Source organism: Bison bison, unplaced genomic scaffold (genome assembly GCF_000754665.1).
Source record: "Bison bison bison isolate TAMUID 2011002044 unplaced genomic scaffold, Bison_UMD1.0 scf7180017864308, whole genome shotgun sequence".
Lineage (NCBI taxonomy): Eukaryota > Metazoa > Chordata > Mammalia > Artiodactyla > Bovidae > Bison > Bison bison.
Window position 1 is genome coordinate 296023 of NW_011494880.1, and position 23205 is coordinate 319227.

General features: G+C 36.4%; 1 protein-coding gene across 2 annotated transcripts; it reads right to left on the minus strand.

The window, feature by feature from the left end:
• Positions 1–2809: 2809 nt before the first annotated feature.
• LOC104997407 (UDP-glucuronosyltransferase 2B4-like) lies at positions 2810–22191 on the minus strand. Of its 2 annotated transcripts, XM_010852121.1 has the most exons (6): positions 21418–22191; positions 20594–20742; positions 8152–8283; positions 6395–6482; positions 4075–4294; positions 2810–3973 (listed from the first exon to the last, which is right to left on the minus strand). In XM_010852121.1, exons 1-6 carry the CDS (start codon positions 22145–22147, stop codon positions 3694–3696), a joined length of 1599 nt encoding a protein of 532 aa, XP_010850423.1. In that variant the 5' UTR covers positions 22148–22191; the 3' UTR covers positions 2810–3693. The 2 variants fall into 2 exon arrangements, with proteins under 2 accessions (XP_010850423.1, XP_010850424.1); XM_010852122.1 differs by lacking the exon at positions 20594–20742 and having other exon boundaries at positions 21653–22191.
• Positions 22192–23205: the final 1014 nt, after the last annotated feature.

Here is a 23205-nt window from a genome sequence, read left to right on the forward strand (position 1 = left end):
ATAACCAGGACATGGAAGCAACCTAGATGTCCATCAGCAGATGAATGGATAAGAAAGCAGTGGTACATATACACAATGGAGTATTAATCAGCCATTAAAAAGAATACATTTGAATCAGTTCTAATGAGGTGGATGAAACTGGAGCCTATTATACAGAGTGAAGTAAGCCAGAAAGAAAAACACCAATACAGTATACTAACGCATATGTATGGAATTTAGAAAGATGGTAACAATAACCCTGTGTATGAGACAGCAAAAGAGACACTGATGTATAGAACAGTCTTATGGACTCTGGGAGAGGGAGAGGGTGGGAAGATTTGGGAGAATGGCATTGAAACACGTATAATATCATGTATGAAATGAGTCGCCAGTCCAGGTTTGATGCACAATACTGGATGCTTGGGGCTGGTGCACTGGGATGACCTAGAGGGAGGGTATGGGGAGGGAGGAGGGAGGAGGGTTCAGGATGGGGAACACAGGTATACCTGTGGTGGATTCATTTTGATATTTGGCAAAACTAATACAATATTGTAAAGTTTAAAAATAAAATAAAATTAAAAAAAAATAAGTTATTGAATGAATGGGCAAGTGAAGAGACAGTAAATTCAGGAAACTATGGCTTAACATTTCTATTGCCTCTTCTCACTTAAAACCAGAGAGGAACTAGCCATCTTTAGACTGACTTTTGGTCTCTAATCTCTGTTCCACAAACAGTTTAAGTGGACTCATAGTGGCCCATGCCATGTGTCTGAGGTGACACACCAAGTATGCTATTCTCCATTTTATATGGTACTCAGTTGAAAAAAGGGAATATGAGCAGGGGCACAGTTGAAAATCATTTGGAACCTGGAATCAGAGCTTGTCAACTCTGCACTGAGTAGCAAGTGGTTGGAATGAGAGCAGGACTCCCTCTGGTGGTGCTTGCAAGCTTCACATTTTATTAGAAACCATTTTGATAAATGGGTTTCTCAGGTGGCACTAGTGATAAAGAACCCACCTGCCAATGCAAGTGACAAAAGAGACATGGGTTCAGTCTCTGGGTCAGGAAGATCCCCTGGAGGAGGGCACGGCGACCCACTCCAGTATTCTTGCCTGGAGAATCCCATGGACAGAGGAGCCTGGCAGGCTGCAGTCCATAGAGTAGTAAAAAGTCAGACACTATTGAGGCAACATAGCACAGAGCACATTGAGATGAAGTCTGGTTGATGGATGTGTCTAGGTATTCTTTTGCTCCTGGTCATAATACTAAAATCTCCTTCTTAATTTATATTCATATAAATTTCTCAACACAGTGCAAAATTTGCAAAATTTAAGCAATTTTATAAAAATATGGAGCTGACTGAAAAGACTGAAAGTCACTCAGTATTGCCTGAGTCTTTGAACCACATGGACTATACAGTCCATGGAATTCTACAAGTCAGAATATTGGAGTAGGTAGCCCTTCCCTTTTTCAGGGGATCTTCCCAACCCCAGGATTGAACCCAGGTGTCCCGCATTCAGGCAGTTTCTTTACCAGCTGAGCCACCAGGGAAGCCCAAAAGATACTTGATTACACATACATTTTGAAATTTTACCTCCTTTTGCAGTGTTGATTGGAAAAAAATATGCACAACCTAAAAGCTGAGAGTTAGGTTTTATTTGATGGGAATATTAGGACTTGAGCCAAGAGGCAGCATCTCTGGTGACCCCGGAGAGAGCTGACTCCAAAGAGGTAGCATCACCAACTCAATGGACATGAATTTGAGCAAACTTTGGGAGTAGTGGAGGACAGAGGAGCCTGGCATGCTTCAGTCTGTAGGGTTGCAGAGTTGGACACAACTTAGTGAATGAACAGCATCAACAACGATTGTAACAGGTATGAAGTGGGATTTTGATTTGTATTTCCTGATGCTTGGTGACATGAAGTCTCTTTTCATGTACCTGTTGGCCATTTACAAGTCTTCTTTGGGAAAATATCTATTCAGTACCTCCAGTCATTTAAAAAAAATTGATATTGAGTAATGAGTATATTTGTATATTAATGCCTTATCAGATATGTACTTTTCAAAAATATTTTCCAATTTTGTAGGTTCCTTTTCAGAAGTTTTTGAGCTTGATACAACCCCACCTGTTGAGCTTTGCATTGGTTCCTTGTATTTTTGGTGTCATATCCCAATATTTGTTTCTCAGACCCTTGTCAAAGAACTTTTCCTCCTGTTTTAAGATAGCAGCTTTATGGTTTCAGGTCTCATGTTTAAGTCTTTAGTCTATTTCTTAGTCTACACTTTATCAAGGGCTGAATATGGGAATGAAAGCAACCAGGCAACTATTTTTTTTAAACTTTTTACTTTATATTGGGGTATAGATGATTAACAATGTTGCAATAATTTTAGGTGACCAGAGAAGGGACTTAGCCTTACATATACATGTAGTCATTTCCCACATAACATTAAGCAGAGTTCCATGTGCTATACAGTAGATCTTGTTGGTTATCCAACAAGATTTTAATATAGCAGTGTGTACATGTCAATCCCAAACTCCCTAAACTATCCCTCCCCCAATACTTCCCCTTGACAACTATAAGTTCATTTTATAAGTCTGTGAGTATCTTTCTGTTTTGTAAGTTCGTTTGTAACATTTCTTTTCAGATTTCATATATAATGGATGCCTTATGATACTTCTGCTTCTCTGTCTGACTTATTTTACTGAGGATGACAATCTCTAGATTCATCCATGTTGCTGCAAATGACATTATTTTATTCTTTTTAATGACAGAGTGATATTCCATTGTATATATGTACCTAATCTTTATCCATTCCTCTATCGATGGGCATTTAATTTGTTTCCATACCTTGGCTATTGTAAACAGTGTTACAACGACAGTGCATGTATCCTTTTGGATCATGCTTTCCTCTGGATACATGCTAAGGAGTAGACTGCAGGGTCATATGGTAGCTTTAATTTTAGATTTTTAAGGAAATTTCATAAGATTCTCCACAGTGGTTGTACCAATTTAAATTCCCAATAAGGTGACTAATTTTAAAGATGATGAAAAATAGAGAATTAGGTCATGGAATCAAAAATTTTCAGAAATATCTGTTGTATAATATGAAGCAGGTAGCAGTTGCTATATTCCTAATTCCATAAATATTCCACTGTTAAACGAGCTAAAATGGATGAAGGCAAATGACTTGCCATGGCTGTAGGTAAAAAGTGATGCTGAGGCTGGACGGATAGTAAAATCCAAGTGTTACTGGACTCAAACATAAAACGAAGGGGTGCATGTTTTGATACAATTCCAATTATTGAATAGCTTCTATAGCAAGATAAAACTATAAAATTCTGCACCAAAATAGAGTAAAAATTCTGAATATCTACAAAATAATATGGATACTATGAATAGACTTGTTATTGTTCTTATAGCTATGCACAACCTGTGAAACAGTTAAATTCAAAGATTTCAGTATAACTTTTGAATTAAAATAATAAATTTCAATATATACCTTATAGCTTTATTCTCACTGAAGATTTCACCAGTTTTATTCTTGGCACGACTTATTTCTAATTTGTAAACTGGTATAAAATCACTTGAAAACAATTTTGATCTGACATGCTAAATTGTGAATTGTTGTTTTGTCACAGGGGAAGCTCATCATAACTCTTTTGTGCTGGAATAAACTGGAGGAGTTCCATCTAGGGGCATAACGCCTTCAGCTACTCCCTTTTTTGCTTCTTTCCTGTTTTAGCAAACTTGCGGTAACAAAGGAGAAAGCATTTTGTGGTGACAAATACAACAGTTGCCACACAGGCCAGCAGGAACCCAATCACATCCAGAGAGTGGTACTGGAACCAGGTGAGGTTGTGGGCGGCTGGCCTCAGGTGCTTGGCTCCTTTGTGGCGCATGACAAACTCAATCCAGAAGACTGCTCGGTCCAGGGGCTTTACAGGCTGATTGCGTTGAATGGTGGATAACCACATAGCCTTCTCTTTGTAGCTAAAGGAAAAGCAAAGAAACATCAATTTATAAAATGACCTAGCTTGTGGGGCAATTGTTGTATTTGTTATCACCAAATGTAGTGAAACAAATATACTCACGCAGGATTGTTAATGACTTCCTTCAATGCATTGAGCAGATCTCTTGATGACATTGTTTCCAAGTCCACTCTGACAGCTGCTCCCTTGGCTTTCACTCGGGCAATGTTATCAGGTTGATCAGCAAACAAAGGAAGGCCCACCATAGGGATCCCATGGTAGATGGCCTCATAAATGCCATTGGTACCACCATGAGTTATAAAGGCTTTGGTTTTTGGGTGACCTAGAATTGAGTGAATTTCAGTAAAATTATTAATTAAAAGTCTTAAAATGAGAAATGAGCATTATAAAACAACTGAAATAAGCAGTGTCTTTTAGATAACATATGAAACTGTATTTAAATTGCTTAGAAATCCCTAAGTCTGCTGGAGAGGTAAGTGAAGACTTCATAAGGAGCGATGTCACTTGAACTTCACAAATGAATCCAAGATTGGTAGGTGAAAAACCTGAAAGGGAATTCTGGGTAAAAGAAAACATTTTTGCAACAAAAACAGGGAGGGCATGTCAGAAATATAATCTCTAAAACAATAAGGAAGCCATTTAGTCTGATAGGAAGTGTGTCAAGGAAACAAGAAGGGTAAATGGTAGTGGCAGTGGAAACAGAGGAAGGAAAAGCTACAATTTGTCTTGAAATGTGTGGCCACTTGATGTAAAAGATATGGATGTTTTATGATAGAAAATGGAATGCCACAGGTAATAAAAAGAGGAACTCTTATTTTTAAGTATCATTTAAAACATCCCTAAGGAGCGCTCAAAATTCTCCAAGGCAGGCTTCAGCAAAGCGTGAACTGTGAACTTCCAGATTATTAAGCTGGTTTTAGAAAAGGCAGAGGAACCAGAGATCAAATTGCCAACATCTGCTGGATCATCGAAAAAGCAAGAGAATTCCAGAAAAACATCTATTTCTGCTTTATTGACTATGCCATAGCCTTGGACTGTGTGGATCACAATAAACTGTGGAAAATTATGAAAGAGATGGGAATATCAGACCACCTGATATGCCTCTTGAGAAACCTGTATGCAGGTCAGGAAGGAACATTTAAAACTGGATATGGAACAACAGACTGGTTCCAAATAGGAAGAGGAGTACATCAAGGCTGTATAGTGTCACCCTGCTTATTTAACTTGTATGTAGAGTACATCATGAGAAACACTGGGCTGGATGAAGCACAAGTTGGAATTAAGATTGCCGAGAGAAATACCAAATACCTCATATATGCAGATGACACCACCCTTATGGCAGAAAGTGAAGAAGAATTAAGGAGTCTCTTGATGAAAGTGAAAGAGGAGAGTGAAAAAGATGGCTTAAAGCTCAACATTCAGGAAAGTAAGATCATGACATCTGGTCCCATCACTTCATGGGAAATAGATGGGGAAACAGTGGAAACAGTGTCAGACTTTATTTTGGGGGGCTCCAAAATCACTGCAGATGGTGATTGCAGCCATAAAATTAAAATACGCTTACTCCGTGGAAGGAAAGTTATGACCAACCTAGGTAGCATGTTAAAAAGCAGAGACATTACTTTGTCAACAAAGGTCTGTCTAGTCAAGGCTATGGTTTTTCCAGTGGTCATGTATGGATGTGAGAGTTGGACTATGAAGAAAGCTGAGTGCTGAAGAACTGATGTTTTTGAACTGTGGTACTGGAGAAGACTCTTGAGTGTCCCTTGGACTGCAAGGAGATCCAACCAGTCCATCCTAAAGGAGATCAGTCCTGAATATTCGTTGGAAGGGCTGATGTTGAGGCCGAGACTCCCATAGTTTGGCTGCCTGATGCGAGAAGCTGACTTATTGGAAAAGATTCTGATGCTGGGAAAGATAGAGGGCAGGAGGAGAAGGGGACCATAGAGGATGAGACGGTTGGATGGCATCACCGACTCAATGGACATGAGTTTGGGTAAACTCCAGGAGTTTGTGATGGACAGGAAGGCCTGGCATGCTGCGGTTCATGGGGTCACAAAGTGTCGGACATGACTGACTGAACTGAACTGAACGGAAGGAGTGGAAAAGATAGGTGTAAGGAGGGAATTCAGAGACAGAACAGTGCACAGAGTTACTTAAAATTTCACAGTGAAAAGTAATTATAGCCAAAGTAAACATATCTTGCTTCTGGATGTGAAGGACGTGACCATGTATAACACAATGCTGTTAAATTTTCTCCTTTCTTCCCCCCCGCCCCACCTCTGGGGTTGGAAATAACAATGAAGGAATAAAGTTTTCTTACTTAAACTCAAAGGAATGTTGGATGTTTGTTTCCTATTGAAGTAGTATCACTCTGCTTACCTGTTACTCATGTTTTCAATATTTTTCTGCCAAGTCTTACCAAGAAGGTCGTTTTGGGGGATCCACTTATACAGATGAGTATTGGGCCCTAGGGTATCTGGTTTCTTGCCATCATATCTCCATAGAACCTGTTAAGGTAAAGGAAATACCTTATTCCATGAATTAAACCTCAGAGTCATAGTGTTAAAATTTTAAGCAAATAAAATTTAAATGCCTCTGTATAACAGATAAATAAATCTGAACATAAGGCCTTAATTGATAATAACTGCTAATATACTACTTAATAGCAACACCCACAGTTGATGTGCTCATTTTTAGGTTCATTCTGAGATGGAATGCAATCATGTCACATATGATGACATAGACAAATAGGTTTTCAATGACAAATTCAAATATTTAAGAAATTTTTAGATGATCTTATTTCTAGTGCAGAAAGACTATGGCAAATTACTAACAAACCACATATTTTTGTTTTAGTTTGTATTCTAAATCTCATTTTCAAATGTATTCACCAATTTCTTTTTAACTGTTATAGAAGTGCTTACTTATATCCAAATGTTAATACAATTTATTTTATTAGAATTTTACAATTTTTGATTGCAAAGAACAAAATGCATGCAATGTGCAAATTAAGAGAAATGCTCTGCTTATTTATAGTTTATTAATAATAAGTTAATTAGGGCTGTCTAGAAAATATAACTTCATTCATATTACAAATTGTTAAACACTACTTCCAAAAAGAATGACAACTGGAATTTTTTTTTTTACATAAATCCAGATTATTGGAGAAAGAAATGGCAACTGACTCCAATAATCCCACCTGGAGTATCCCATGGACAGAAGCAAGGCGGGCTACAGTCCATGGGATCATAAGAGTCGGACACGACATTGACTAAACCACCACCACCAGATTATTACCACTATTATCATACTAGGCTTGGAAATGTTTTACCTTTAGAAAAAAAGAGTCGGTTGGTAATTTGTAAGGGACAACAAGGCTGTTGAAAAAGTTTCAAAACTGTGTCACTAAAGTTATTCAACTGACCCTGAATGCTTCAACAATGAAGCAGAAAGCACCAACAGCATTGATTAATACAGTCTCTAGGTATCGTAGCAAAGTAAGGACCAGTTTTGTAATTCCAAGCTATTCTCATAATAGATTATAATTTACTAGTGTTTAACTTTTATTTGCTCTGTGAATGTAAAGTAACTTAGTTTTTCAGCAAAAAATTAGCATAAACAATTAAGAGAAGCCAACCTTTCTCTGACTAGCAACCTAGAAAGCAAACTGATTAGATCTGTTCCAAAACTTAGGGAATGTAAAAGGCACCAGGAATTCCTGGCAAGCACAAACTGCAAGAATCACTCCAAACTTTTATCAATATTGCTTAATATTATTGAGAGGCTACATATACCATGAAAATTCAACTCCTGAGAACATCTGTGTGTCGTGTCTTCAGGAGTCCTTCAGGAAAATGGGCAAATAACAAGACATAATTTAGTGATTTCTTTTCCTGTCCACACTACCATTACAATACCAAAATTCATACTGCATCTCTTAAATATTTTTCTTTGTGATTACAGTGTTAATCCAAATTTAATGTCAGTTGAAGACATTCTATGTACTGTTCTACCATCTACCATATATATTTTGTCTATATATATATATATATAATCAGATAATTTGGAGATATCTTAATAGTTTGTCCTTCTTGCATAATATATCTGTAATCAGGTTTTTTACAGAATTTAATAGTTTCCTTAAGTACTCATCCACTATTAAGTTACTTTACGTACTTTTTGTGGAATCTGGGCAAGAGCTGATGCAATTACATTGACTTTTTCTTCTGTTATGTTACTGATCATTGACCCCAAAGTAAACACCACAATACCATTTTCTCCAGAGCTCTGAACAAACTCTTCCATTTCCTGTGAAAAAGAATTTACTTCATCACAAATGAGCAACAACAGCATAGCAAACAGTATTGAAAGGTTTGCCAAAAAAGAAAAAAAAAAACAACTAAAGAGACAAAATCAGATATAGTCTAGAAATCATTAGTCACTTTTTTTAATATCATGGTAAAATGAATACAACATAAAATTTTACCATCTTAATCATTCCTATGTGTATGGTTTGGTAATGTTAATTATATTCACATTGTGCACCAATCTCCAGAACTTTTTCATCTGGCAAAGATGGAAATTTGTACCCATTAAGAAACTCCATTTTCATCTTTCCTCAGTTCCTGGAAACCACTACTCTACTCTATATTTGCACAGATTAGTCTAGATACTTTTTTCAAGTTGAATTGTACAGTCTGTCTTTTCACCTCTGGTTTAATTAACTTAGCATAAGATTCATTCATGTTGTGACATGTGTTCAAATTTTCCTTTAAAGACTAAGTAATACTCCATCTTTTTGTATCTACAAAATTTTATTTATTCTGTTTATGGACATTCAGTTGCTTCAACCTCTTGGCTTTTATGAATATGGTGTGAAAATATCTCATTGGGATCTTCATTTCAATTATTTTCGATATATAACCAGAAGAGGAGTTGTCAAATCATATGTATCGGTGCTAGGCTTCAACAGCACATGAAATGAGAACTCCCAGGTGTACAGGCTGGATTAGAAAAGGCAGAGAAACCAGAGATCAAATTGCCAACATCTGTTGGATCGTAGGAAAAACAAGGGAATTCCAGTGAAACATCTACTTCTGCTTTATTCACCATGCTAAAGCCTTTGACTGTGTGGATGACAACATACTGTGGAAAATTCCTAAAGAGATGGGTATACTGCCTTACCTACATTCTGAGAAACCTGTATGCAGGACAAGAAGCAACAGTTAGAACTGGACATGGAACAACGAACTGGTTCAAAATTGGGAAAAGACTAACTCAAGACTGTATCTAGTCACTCTGCTTATTTAAGTAATAGACAGAGTATACCATGCAAAATGATAGGCTGGATGAAACATAAGCTGGATGTGTCATAAGCTATTGATATTGGGAGAAATATCAACAACCTCAGATATGCAGATGACACCACCCTAGTTACAGAAAGTGAAGAGAAGCTAAAGAGCCTCTTGAGAGTGAAAGAGGAGAGGGAAAACACTGGCTTAAAATGCAACATTCAGAAAACTAAGATCAGGGTATTTGGTCCCATCACTTCATGGCAAAGAGATGAGGAAACAATGGAAACAGTGAGAGACTTTATTTTAGGAGGCTCCAGAATCACTGTGAACAGTTACTGTAGCTATGAAATTAAAAGATGCTTGGAAGGAAAGCTGTGACCAACTTAGCATATTCAAAAGCCAAGACATCACTTTGCTAACAAAGGTCCATACACTCAAAATATGGTTTCTCCAGTAGTCATGTATTGATGAGAGAGTTGCATTATCAAGAAGGCTGAGCACCAAAGAACTGATTCTTTAAACTGTGGTGCTGGAAAAGACTGTTGAGAGTTCCCTGGATGGCAAGGAGATCAAACCAGTCAATCCTAAAGGATATCAATCCTGAATATTCATTGGAAGGTCTGATGCTTGGGCCAATACTTTGGCCAGCTGATGTGAAGAGTTAATTCAGTGGAAACGACCCTGATGCCGGGAAAGATTGAGGGTGGTGGGAAGGAATGACAGAGGATGAGCTGGTTGGATAACATCATTGACTCAATGAACATGAATTTGAGCAAGCTCCAGGAGATAGTGAAGGACAGGGAAGCCTGGCATGCTGTAGTCCATGGGGTGGCAAAGAGTCAAACACAATATAGCAACTGAATAGAAAGAGTAACCTGTATTGACAGGTTTAAATTAAGAAGTGTGTATTATTCTTACCACATACTATATAGTTAGTATATAAAGTGATTTCCTTCCTGCCCTCTTGATTCTGGAACATGCTAACTTCACATCTTTGACTTTGGTCAGTTGTGGTACTCAATATTAAACACCAAAAATTCATTTTAGAAAATTTTGAGGAAATTCCATACTGTTTCTGAAGGTGAAAGTGTTAGTTGCTCAGGCCTGTTTGACTCTTTGTGACCCCATGGACTGTAGCCTACCAGGCTCCTCTGTCCATGGAGTTCTCCAGGCAAGAACACCAGAGTGGTTTGTCATGTACTTCTCCAGGGGATCTTTCCTACCCAAGGATCAAACCTGGGTCTCCCCCATTGCAGGCAGGTCCTTTGCCATCTGAGCTACCATGGAAGCCCCTACTGTTTTTAGTAATACCTGTCTTTTTTTAGCAGATTACATCCCTGAAGTCCTTGGGAAGGAAATGGATGAGATGAGATCAATTTCTTCTATTATGTGTATTTGTACAAACGTGTTTGTGTATAAGCGGGAAATGAGATAGAGCCAATACACAGTGGTGACAAGGAGACACTGTGAAACAATATTATAGAGAGACTCATCAGTTATGTTATTAATTACTAATCGATTCTTGGAAATTTACAGTGCAGGGTTCATTTCACCTCTAATTCTTTATTACTATAGATTTACTAAATCATTTATTTATTTCAGACAGATTTTCTGAAGAATTATTTTAAATTTTAGTTTATTCATTATGATTTCATTTTCCTTACTGTGAGCACTAAGAAAAATCCATGATTCAAATTTGTTTATGTCTGTCATTCTCTCATTTTCTTACATGAAACTTTGTCATAATTTCTCCAACTCTGTCTCGCTAAATTACTAATTACTGATATTGAAGAGTCTGGCTTGTAGTTTGAAAGTTCTATGAAACCGTCCTATGACTCTTATATATAACCCAGAGATATGCTTGAATAGCAAAGTCAGACATGATTTAGCAATTGAACAACAATTGCAATGCTGGAGCAGTTACATTTTTGAGTTACCATATTACTGGGTTTGTTTATATATGACATCCTTTGTCATGAACTAATATTGTATAATTGATGTCACAGTAGAATGTGCTACGTGTAACCACTGTGAGGGAACCTAACATCATCACCTCAGTCCCCCCAGGAGCACAGTGGGAGAAATACCCTTTGGCCTTCTGCAGTAGAGGTCTGGTCACATTTTAAGTTCATTTCAAACTAAATAAAGCTCCTCAGAAGTTCAGTTCAGTCACTCAGTCATGTCTGACTCTGTGACCCCATGGACTGTAGCATGCCAGCTCCTAGTGAATCCGTATTTTCCTGCAACTGTTTCTGAATTATTTTGTCTTGTGATTCTTGACTCCACTTCATTTTTTAAAATTGTTGCATTTTATTCTACTATTAACAGAGAAATTCCACATTTCTCAATATACTCTACTACAAAAAATATAAATGAGCAAAATTTTCCTGGATATCTGATGTAATCCATGCACTCACCTTTTCTTATTTCTTTCTTCTGTTCTAAATTCACTATTCTTTTCTCTCTTGAGATAATGACTGAACTCCTCTATCATAGAATATATACTTTCTGATCTTAATTTTTGGCATAAATTTTTTTTCAAAACTATTTTTAACAGAAAAAAGAAACAAAAAAAATGTTCAGACTTTAATACTGCAGACTACATATTGTTTAGCACATTTTTCAGAATTTAATTTGACCCTAATGATATCAGTCACAGTGATAAGGTCACTAAATTTTCCTATGTCTCACATAGTGCATCCAGGTAATGTATGCATTCTAGTGACCTATAGCAGGATTTAAAGTTACTTGTCTTCAGTGTTTCCTCTCAATGACTTGCTACCCAATGGTGCTTCATCTATACTCTGAAAAATGCATCTGTTTGTTATTATTATAATATATTCTCTTTTCACAAATTAATTACTGATATGTACTGGCTAGTCTCGTTCCCTGATAATTTTTATGAAAATAATACAGTCTTATTGCAAAAAAAAAAAAAAGTGCAAAAGCATAGAAAATTAAAATAAGAATAGATTTACTAAACTCTCTATCCAGGAATTCCTTAGTTTCAAATTCACATGTTTTTATAAGAAATTGAAATATATCTTATACAGAAAATATTATATAATTTCAGAACTATAACTTAATTTGATACTTTATATTTTATAATGTGATTGCCATTTTATTATTTATTGAAACTCTATTATGTCTAGTAATTATCATTACTTTTTGTGGTGAGTATTATTAAGATATATTCCCTTGGAAAATATGATTATAATATTATACTGTTGTGTATATTCACTGTTCTGTAGTTTATATCTCTAGGACTTATTTATTACAATATGCAAACTTGTACCCTTAAATATCTCTCCTATTCTCTTGTCCTTTAGTCCTTGGTAATCTTTATATTACTTCTGTTTTTACAAGTTTGGCATTTTTAGATTCTGGGTCCAAGTGATATCATACATTGTTTTTTCTGTTTTTTCAAAAAGATAAATAAAACTGACAACATCTGACTGTATTTACCAAGGAAAAAGGATTCAAAACATGAAAATGAAATAGGAGACATTACAACTGATATGACAAAAATTTGTAGGCTCATAACAAACAACTATGATGAATTACATGATAACAAACTACACATTGGAAAAGAATAGACAGCTTCGTAGAAACACACAATCTAAATAACCAAGACTGAATCAGGAAGAAATAGAAAATCTGAACTGTCATAATGAGTAAAGATATTGAATCAGAAATCAAAAATCTCCTAGCACACAAAACTCAGAACCAGACGCATTCACTGATAAATCATATGACTATTTAAAGAAAATTAATGTTAGTCCTTCAGAAAAATCTTCCACAAAATTAAGGGGTTGGAGGGAACGTTTTCAAACTCATTCTACAAGGTGAGCATTACCCTGATACTAAATAGATTAGCACATTACAAGAAAAAACTACAGGCGAATATCCAGACTGAATGTATATGCAAAGATTATCACTAAAATATCAGCAAACTGAATTTAAGAATATATTTAAAAGATTATATACCATCAGCAATGGAATATTTCTCTGGGATGTAATATGGTCCAATATACCCCCAAAATATTTGTAATACATTGCAATAATAGAATGAAATATAAAATAACTTGGTCATTTTAACAGATGTACAAAAAAAAAAAAAAAGCATTTGAAAAGATTCAGCATTCTTTCATGATAGAAACCCTCATTTTTTAGGTATAGAGGGAACATACCTCAATGCCCAAAGCTAACATCAGAGAAGGCAATGGCAACCCACTCCAGTTCTTTTGCCTGGAAAATGCCATGGACAGAGCGGCCTGGTGGGCTGCGGTCCATGGGGTCGCTAGGAGTCAGACACGACTGAGCGACTTCACTTTATTTTTTCACTTTCATGCATTGGAGAGGGAAATGGCAACCCACTCCAGTGTTCTTGCCTGGAGAATCCCAGGGACGGGGGAGCCTGGTGGGCTACCGTCTATGGAGTCGCAGAGAGTTGGACACGACTGAAGCAACTTAGCAGCAGCAGCAAAGCTAACATTATCCTCAACAGTGAAAACTTGAAAGCTTTTTGTGCAAGACCAGGAATAAGAAAAGGATGCCACTCTTACATTGATTCAACACTGTACTAGAAATCCTAGTTAGAATAACTAGGCAACACAAAGAATAAAAGGCTTCTAAATCAGAAAGGAGGGCTTCTCAGTGGTAAAGAATCTTCCTGCCAATGCAGTAGATGTAGGAAACGCAGGTTCAATCCCTGGGTCAGGAAGATTCCCTGGAAGTGGAAATGGCAATGCATACCAGTACTGTAGCCTGGAAAATTCCATGAACAGAGGAGGCTGGTTGAAAGGGGTAGCCTATAGTTCAGAGGGTTGCAAAGTCAGACACAACTGTGTACTTGAGCACACGTGCATGCACAACAGAAAGAAAGAAGTAAAATTGTCAGTTTTTTTGCAGATGGCATAGATTTTAGCACAGAAAAAATAGATTTAACCACAAAACTGAGCTAACCAGCTATTCAGTAAAGTTGCATGATATAAAATCAATATAGAGAAATCAGTTACATTTGTATGTACTATGAATGGAAAAGCTACCCCATTTACAATAGGACCAAAAATAAGAAAATAACTAGAAATGTAACCAGTAAAGTGAAAGATCTTTACAGTGGTAACTCCAAGACTTTGTTGAAAGAAATAGAAGAAAACATAAATAAATGGAAAGATATCCTATGTTCATGGATCAGGATATTTATATTGTTAAAATATCCATGCTACCCAAAGCCAAAGGCATCACACCTCCAAATTTCAAATTATAGTACAAAATTGAAGTTGCTCAGTCGTGTCTGACTGTTGTGACCACATGGACTATAGCCTGCCAGGTTCTTGCATCCATGGGATTTTCCAGGAAAGAATACTGGAGTGGCTTGCCATTTCCTTCTCCAGAGGATCTTCCCAACCCAGGGATCTAACCCGGGTCTCTAGCATTGAAGGCAGATTCTTCACCAGCTGAGCCACACGGGAAGCCCATCTACTTTGCTATGGTACAAAGGGATAGCATTTAAAGCAATATGGTACTGGCCTATAAATGCAAACATACCAATGAAGCATAATACAGGGTCTAGAAAAAATCCCTGCATATATAGTGAACTAAAATTCAACAAAGGAGCCAAGATACCCAATAGGGAAAAAATAATCACTTCTTTTACTTTTGAAAAACCTGAGTAAACGTAGGCAAAAAAATGAAATGAGACCCCTATCTCACACCCTCAAAATATTACTTCAGATTTATCAAAGAATTAAGCATAACACCAGATACCATAATACTTTTAAAGAAAATGTAGAGATGATCTTCCTTAACAGTAGTCTTGAAAGTGATTGTTTTTGAATATGACATTAAAAAAAAATCAACAAGTGGGACTACATCAAACTTAAAAGCTTCTGCACAACAAAAGAAACAATCAACAAAATGAAAACACAAACTACAGAATGGGAGAAAAATTTCACAATTACACACTGAGTGAGGAACTAAGGTCCAAAATATATATAGCACTCACAAAACTCAGTAGCAACAAAAAAATCAATTAAAGAATAGGCAGATAAACAAAACAGACATTTTTCAAAAAGACATCCAAATAGGTAGTTATCAATATCACTAATTATCAGAGAAATGCAAATCAAAGTTAGAAAGTCTACACCAAGAAGAGAAAAATGTTAATGAGAATGTGAAGAAAAGTGAATGCTTTTACACTGGCAATGGGAATGTAAATTGGTTCCACCTTTACCAAAAACAAAATGAAATTTCCTCAAAAAATTAAAAATAGATCTACTGTATGATCCAGCAGTTCTACTTCTGTGTATATAACCAACGGAAATAAAAACAGGGTAGATGAAATACATGCACTCCCATGTTTAGTGCAACAATATTCACAATAATCAAGGGAACAACTTAAGTGCCCATCAATGGATGAATCAATAAAAATGATGTGATAAATATATACACAAACATGAACACACACACTCAGAATATAATATTAACACCAGTGAGAAAGAAGGAAATCCTGCCATTTTTAACAACCTGAATAAACATAGAGGACATTATGCTAAAATTTGTGTTTTCATTCTAATCTTTATTCTACTCCTATCATTAAATGTGCATTTGATACATATATTTTGAAAATTGTAATTCCAGCTTATATTATGTTTTATCCTAGAAGAAAACTGTGATCTTATTATATTTATTTTTTCCAACTAAACCTCATAGCTGACAGTGTAATTAAGCATTCTTTGATGAAATCATTGTAATGTTATGATGTAAGCATTTATAAATTATTTAACCATTGCTTTATTTCTAGTGTTGACATTTTTGAATTATTGCCCAAAATATTGTTAGGACATCTTGATTATTTTCTCTGTATAGTTTCATATAAGTATATTATGAACCCAAAATCTATAAGCATTTTTACGACTCGATGCATTTTGTCAAATATTCTAATTCTTTAAAAAGTGCAGAAATTTTCTAGAATCCAATAATTACTGGAAAAGTTAGTAGTGTGAATAAACAGTTTCCTTATGCAATTAAGTCCTTACAGTCATTAGTTGGAATTAAATATTGTTTCTTCAGCTTGATAATAATAGCAAATATTGCTAATTTATCATGATTATACTACTATTCATGTTTCCCTTCATTCTTCTTTCTCCTCTCCTAACCTCCCCTCTTACTAACATTATCACTTTCCTGAAATGAAAAAGTGGAAATTTAAAAAATAGGGTTAGATAGTACAGAACTTTCACTATCTTATCTCAGCCTTTGGACTCTGGGAAGGTTACTATAGGTAATCCAAACAGTTTGCAATTAAAACAGATATTACATGCTGCTATATCTAAAATGGATAACCAGCAAGGATCTAAATGATAACATAGGAAACTCTGCTCAATATTAAGTGGCAGCCTAGATGGGAAGGGAGTTTTTGGGAAAATGGAGACATGTATGTGCATGGCTGAGTCCCTTTCCAATAAAGTTGGAATCAGTTTAAAAACAGAGAGAAAAAAAACAACAGATATTGAATTTTACCCTTGTAAAAGATATCAATTTCATTTTGCCACCAATAAAGACTAGACAAAAATGGTCTATTAAGGGTTCACAGGACCTCCCTGGTGACCCAGTGTCTAAGAATCCTCCTGGCAGTGCAGGGAATGTGTGTTTGATCCCTGGTTTGGGACGATCTCACATGCCTCAGGGCACCCCAGGGGCAACTAAGCACGAGCACCACAACTACTGACCCTGCAAGTCTAGAGCCTGCAAGCCACCTCGCTGCAACTAGAGAAAGTCGGTGCAGCAACGAAGACCCGGTATGAATAACATTTGATTAATTTTTAAAAAGAGACCACAAAACAGTTGGCTAAAGATTACTTGCTTTCTATTTATGTCTTAAGTCAATTTAAAACAGACTAGATTCTTGCTTTCTTTCATAAGGAATATTACCCTATAAATAGAATTCCTTATATTTTGAAACTACAGATGGTTTTAGATTCAATTGGTAGAAATTGTGGGCCCTCCTTTTTTTAAAAAAAAAAAGAAATCTGTGCATTATTTATGGTTCTTATATATGCAGGGTAAATTTTCCCAGGGTACATTCTGTTAAGCATCTATGATGTTGAGACCTGCATTCCTTAAGGGAACTTTTACTGAGGTTTTCTAAAGGGTTCTGGATAAAACTCATGAGAGTCCCTTGGACTGCAAGGAGTCAATTCCAGTTAATCCTGAAGTCAATCAACCCTGAATATTCTTTGGAAGGACTGATGCTGAAGCTGAAACTCCAGTACTTTGGCTACCTGCTGTGAAGAGCCAACTCATTAGAAAAGACCCTGATTCTGGGAAAGATTGAGGGCATGAAGAGAAGAGGATGACAGAGGATGAGATGATTGGATGGCATCACCTACTCAACGACATGAGTTTGAGGAAACCGCCAGGAGATGGTAAAGGACAGGGAAGCTTGGTGTGCTGCAGTCCGTGGGGTAGCAAAGAGTCAGACACGAATGAGCAATTGAACAACAAGAGGATTGGTGTAGGCAGAAAACATCTGTTCTATTATGATAGATGGAGTTATCTCTTTTATGCTGTAAGATGTAAACCGCTGGGATTTCAAATGAAGAATGGTTTAAATGCTGATGTGAAAGCAAGTAAGGGTTGGATTTAGCTGCAAATTACTAAGGCAACATTTATATTGGTGAAGAAGATTTTTCATTTTATCTAGAGCACTGGTAAGGAGCCTCAATACTTACCAAAAAAATTTTACATCTTGCTCATCTGATTGCCAAAACCTTTAAATTCTTAATATTAAAAAAAGTTTAAATGTCAATTAAACTTTATTTAAAGTAAATTTTGTTGAATTTATTGAATTATATTTATTACCTTTTAATTAAGTTAACTTTTAAAATTTGCTTTTAAAAGATTCCATGGGATATCCATTCTCTGACAGTTTGCTGAATAATATAATCTTGATGATTAGGACTATCATTGCAATTTCAATTAGAAATTAGGTCTATGTGGCTGGCACACATTGGATTATTGACAGTATGTTATAGTAACAAAATAAAAATAATAAAAATAATATTTCTTCTGGATCACTGAGTATGGGCCAATGACATTTTAGATATTTCACATGTATTAACACATTTTTTCCCTCAAGGACAATATGAGGTTGGTGTTATTATTATAAATTAGTGTGGTTATATCTCTATGAACATTTTTGTCTAGTTTTCCATCACTGCCTATATCTTGCAACAATCTACTAAATGGTGTCCCTTTCCACTCTTGCCCCTTTACAATCCAACCCTGTGACTATATCCTGTGATTGTTTTTTTTAATGTGATCATCTCTCCCTTTTCTTCACCCTTTTAATTTTCTCCCTTATGTCCTACTAGATGTGCCAAACTTCTTATAATTATGTGTCTGGAACCTAACTCTCCAGCATTTTCTGCCTCTTTACTCAGCCTCTTCCTGTTTAGACTGAACTTGGACTTCTTGGGAACTGACACTCCTATGCTTTTCTTTTGTATCTTCCTCTACCTTCAGTTCAGTTCAGTTAAGTAGAGTTCAGTCACTCAGTCATGCCCAACTCTTTGTGACCCAATGGATTTCCTACTTTAGCATTCCAGTCCCCTATAATGAAAAGGATATCTTTTTTGAATGTTAGTTCTAGAAGGTCTTGTAGGTCTTCATAGAACTGTTCAACTTCAGCTTCTTCAGCCTTACTGGTTGGGGCATAGACTTGGATTACTGTGATATTGAATGGTTGGAATATCAGAGATTGAACAGAGATCAATCAGAGGTTGATGGAAATAAACAGAGATAATTCTTGGAAATGAACAGAGATCATTCTGTCGTTAATGAGATTGTATCCAAGTATTGCATTTCGGACACTTTTGTTGACTATGATGACTATTCCATTTCTTCTAAGGGATTCTTGCCTAAATAAGTGGATATAATGGTCATCTGAGTTAAATTCACCCATTCCCATCCATTTTAGTTTGCTGATTCCTAAAATGTTGATATTCCTTACCTTCAGTTATTCCTGAGCATCCTTTAGATTTAACCTTAATTATCAATGTCTCCAAGATATTTACAGGAGAAATATTAATAACCTCAGATATGCAGATGACACCACCCTTATGGCAGAAAGTGAAGAAGAACTAAAGAGCCTCTTGAGGGTGAAAGAGGAGAGTGAGAAAGTTGGCTTAAAGTTCAACATTCAGAAAACTTAGATAATGGCATCTGGTCCCATCACTTCATGGCAAACAGGGAAATAGTGGCTGACTTTATTTTTCTGGGTGCCAAAATCACTGAAGATGGTGATTGCAGCCATGAAATTAAAAGACTCTTACTCCTTGGGCAGAAGGTTATGACCAACCTCGACAGTATATTAAAAAGCAGAGATATTACTTCTCCAACAAAGGTCCATCTAGTCAAGGCTATGGTTTTTCCAATAGTCATGTATGGATGTGAGAGTTGGACTATAAAGAAAGCTGAGCACCAAAGAATTGATGCTTTTGAACTGTGGTTTTGGAGAAGACTCTTGAGAGTCCCTTGGACTTCAAGGAGATCCAATCAGTCCATTCTAAAGGAGATCAGTCCTGGGTTTTCATTGGAAGGAATGATGTTGAAGCTGAAACTCCAATACTTTGGCCACCTGATGCAAAGAGCTGACTCATTGGAAAAGACCCTGATGCTGGGAAAGATTGAGCGCAGGAGGAGAAAGGGATGATAGAGGATAAGATGGTTGGATGGCATCATCAACTCAATGGACATGGATTTGGGTGGACTCTGGGAGTTGGTGATTGAAAGGGAGGCCTGGTGCACTGCGGTTCATGGGGTCACAAAGAGTTGGACACGACTGAGCGACTGAATTGACTGACAAGATATTTTCTATGATTCCTGCTGGATGTTTCTTTGGTATTTTCATCTTTCCTTGTAGTAACACATTTTATTATTTGCTCTCATTCTGTCTTTCTAGGTAGAGTGTCAGGTGGCAGAAACTGTGCCCACACCATTCCTCTGGATTTTAGCACTATACTTGTCCCTTTTTATTTAATTCTTTAATGACTATTTGATTCTCTATTATGTACTGAATTATCAAGGCCTTAATTTAACTGACATAGTCTCAAAGTCTCCCAGGTATCCCACTTTATTTTGCAATGATAATGAAATTCAAGTACTTGTGTTGGTATGGAAATATATCAGTTTCTAACTGAAAGGTCACTTTATCCAGCTTCCCATATATGATTCACTGTAATCAAAATTCTAAAATTTTGTAAGATTATTCTTATTGAAAATGCAAAGTTAACAAAGCACAACAAAGAAGAGTAGGTGACCTGAGGCAGGGGTTTGGCAGGTTTGCAGTGGAGGCCTCCAACAAATTCAAAATTTGGCAGCACTGGGCGAGGAAATTCAAAATCCCAGTAGGTTCGAATGAGCCACATATCAGCTTTTCCAACTGTCTCTAATAATGTAGTGGGTCTTCCTTAAAGGAAAAGCAAAAACAAAATAACAGCAAATATTAGATCAAATGAAAATATTACCATGTTAGGTAATATGGGGATAGGAATTTGGAATAATATAGAGAAAGATATTTGAAAGTGTATGTTCTTTGATAAAGCAAATATATATGTGTGTGTGTGTGTGTGTGTACATATAATATGATATGATATAATGAAATATGGTCTGGAAATGTATGCATACATTGAATAATATAATATATATTATGGAAAATGAGCTACACAAGTAAAAACAATTTCTAAATGCTATCTAGATACTTGCACTACAAATGTGTTTGTAATCCCTTAATCTACTTGTCTTCATTTATCAAGATATTTTATGAGGTTTCCAGTGACGTTTTTAAGTTGAAAGATGAAGTTTCATGAGTTACGTATATAATTGTTTGGAGATATCCTAAGTGCTTCAATTTGTGGTTTACAATTTCCTGGAGTGTCCTGTACTAGTAAGGGGCCACAAGGTTCTACGTTACCCTATGATTTAAGTGTTTCCATAATATTTATGGGATTGATGGGTCATTTTGTATTTTCATTCCTTAATTTCCTTGTAAGAGACAAATCCTGTGGGTTTATGTTTATGTGGTCACCTTCGAAGGCACTTGGAAAATTAGGACTTCATGCTACCAACCAAAAAGATGACTTACCCAGTACTTCACTGTAAAACTCATTCCATGTCTTCTCATCAAATATTTGGAACCAGAAGTCAAAATAAAGTACATATATCATATTTTTGACCCTTTCCATGAATGTCATGTGATCACTTAATGCTGAAAATATAACAGGCACATAGGATGGTGGGAATGAAAGTTTTCCACTATATTTTTCAAACAAATAGCCAGGCGAAAAACGGAGACTGTACACTAAAGGTATTCTAAGTACCTCAGCCAGCAGCTCACCACAGGGTCCAGCGGCATCTGCAAGAAGGACATCAAACCTTGATTCCTGTAGTTTTGTCATAAGTTTCTTTTTTGAAACAACTTCTTTACAGATTTTCATAAGCATTCCAGAAAATTCAAAAATTAAGCTTTTCAATTCTCCCAATGATGAAACATTTGTCCAAAATGAATTTTTTGCCATATAAGTCCATTTTTCAATCAAATTCTTGATAGCATTCTCAAAATCATCTTTAGTTAAAGATACAGGGAAAATCTCAAACTTAAAAGCAGATGGTTTGTTGGCATCAGTAATAGTGGAAGCTGAAGATATTAGAACAGTCACCTCATGACCCCTCATGACTAGTTCATCCAGAACTGCCTTCATATTCATCCAATGACTAAATTCCACTGGCCACACCAGCACCTTTCCACAAGTCCCAGAGCTAAAATAGCAAGTCAGCTGTAGTAGCGGCAGAAGTGAGAGCCATTTCATAGACATTTTGCTCACATGCAGTACTTAAAAAGTACTCTATACTTTTGGTATTGTTCATGCTTATATCCAAGGAGAAATCAATCAGGAAGTTAAAAGTTAACTCCTACACTTCAAATAACTAAATTTTATGAGTAGTCAGCAGCTGTGGAAATCAATTGAAAGGTCAAAGTGTAGAACATTTCATGATAATAAGTGTTTAATATTGTTTTGTCAGTATTATCACTGATATAAAAGTCAATGATTTTGCACATGCAAGTCAACTATGTTATTAACATGTAAGAGAGAAATGTATAGACTACTGTAATAACAATAGCATGTGAGTGGATCTTATGTCTGCAGTCTCCTTGACATTGAAGTAGATAAGATGACATCCATAAGTTGGAAGGTTAGGAGTTCCAAACACCTGTACCCCCCACAAAAACAATAAACGAACAAGTAGAAACCAATTTAAATCACACTGGGTAAGTTCTGGACTACAACAAAAATGGAGCAGAAACCTTTGCAGAATGCAAAAACTGAGGATGGCCATGTAGCAAAGCCTGGGAAAGCTTTTTAACTAGATCACCATTTCTTCTAGTTCAGAGTAGCTTGACACCAGCAAGGATTCTCTCAAAGGGATTTCATCCCATGGAGGAAAGGAGAACAGAACTCTGGAAGTCTCACCATCATAGACATTTGCCGTCTTTGCTACTGAGAACTTACAGTCTTTACCAGCACTGATTCCAGCTGACAGAGCTGCCCAGAGTCCTTGCTACTGTGTCCTCCTTGTATTTTGACAAGTTACTGTGGGGATACCTGGTCTTGGGGCCCTGTCACCTCCATACACCCCCATACTTTCCTTGATTGTGACCACAGTGCCCTGACATGTATGGGATAAGGGCTGCTGCTGCGTGCTCTGCCCCCAGCTTCTACCTTAGTGCTTGGTCTTATAACAAAAGCCATGCTGCTATTGCTTGAACCTGACTCTGTATTCCTAGTTGTAGCTTTGACTGGTTATTACTTAGGCTGAGCTGCTGCTGTTCTACAACTTATTCCTGGGTCTTAAATCTCAGCTTCACTTTAGC

Bases quoted from the DNA above. Each gene is read 5' to 3' on its own strand.
- LOC104997407 (XM_010852121.1), bottom strand. From the start codon at position 22,147: ATGTCTATGAAATGGCTCTCACTTCTGCCGCTACTACAGCTGACTTGC. The intron at 20,743-21,417 runs GTAAGTCATCTT...TTTTCCTTTAAG, and splicing joins GTTTTACAGTGAAGTACTGG to GAAGACCCACTACATTATTA. The intron at 8,284-20,593 runs GTCACCTACTCT...TCTTTTTCACAG, and splicing joins CTGCCAAACCCCTGCCTCAG to GAAATGGAAGAGTTTGTTCA.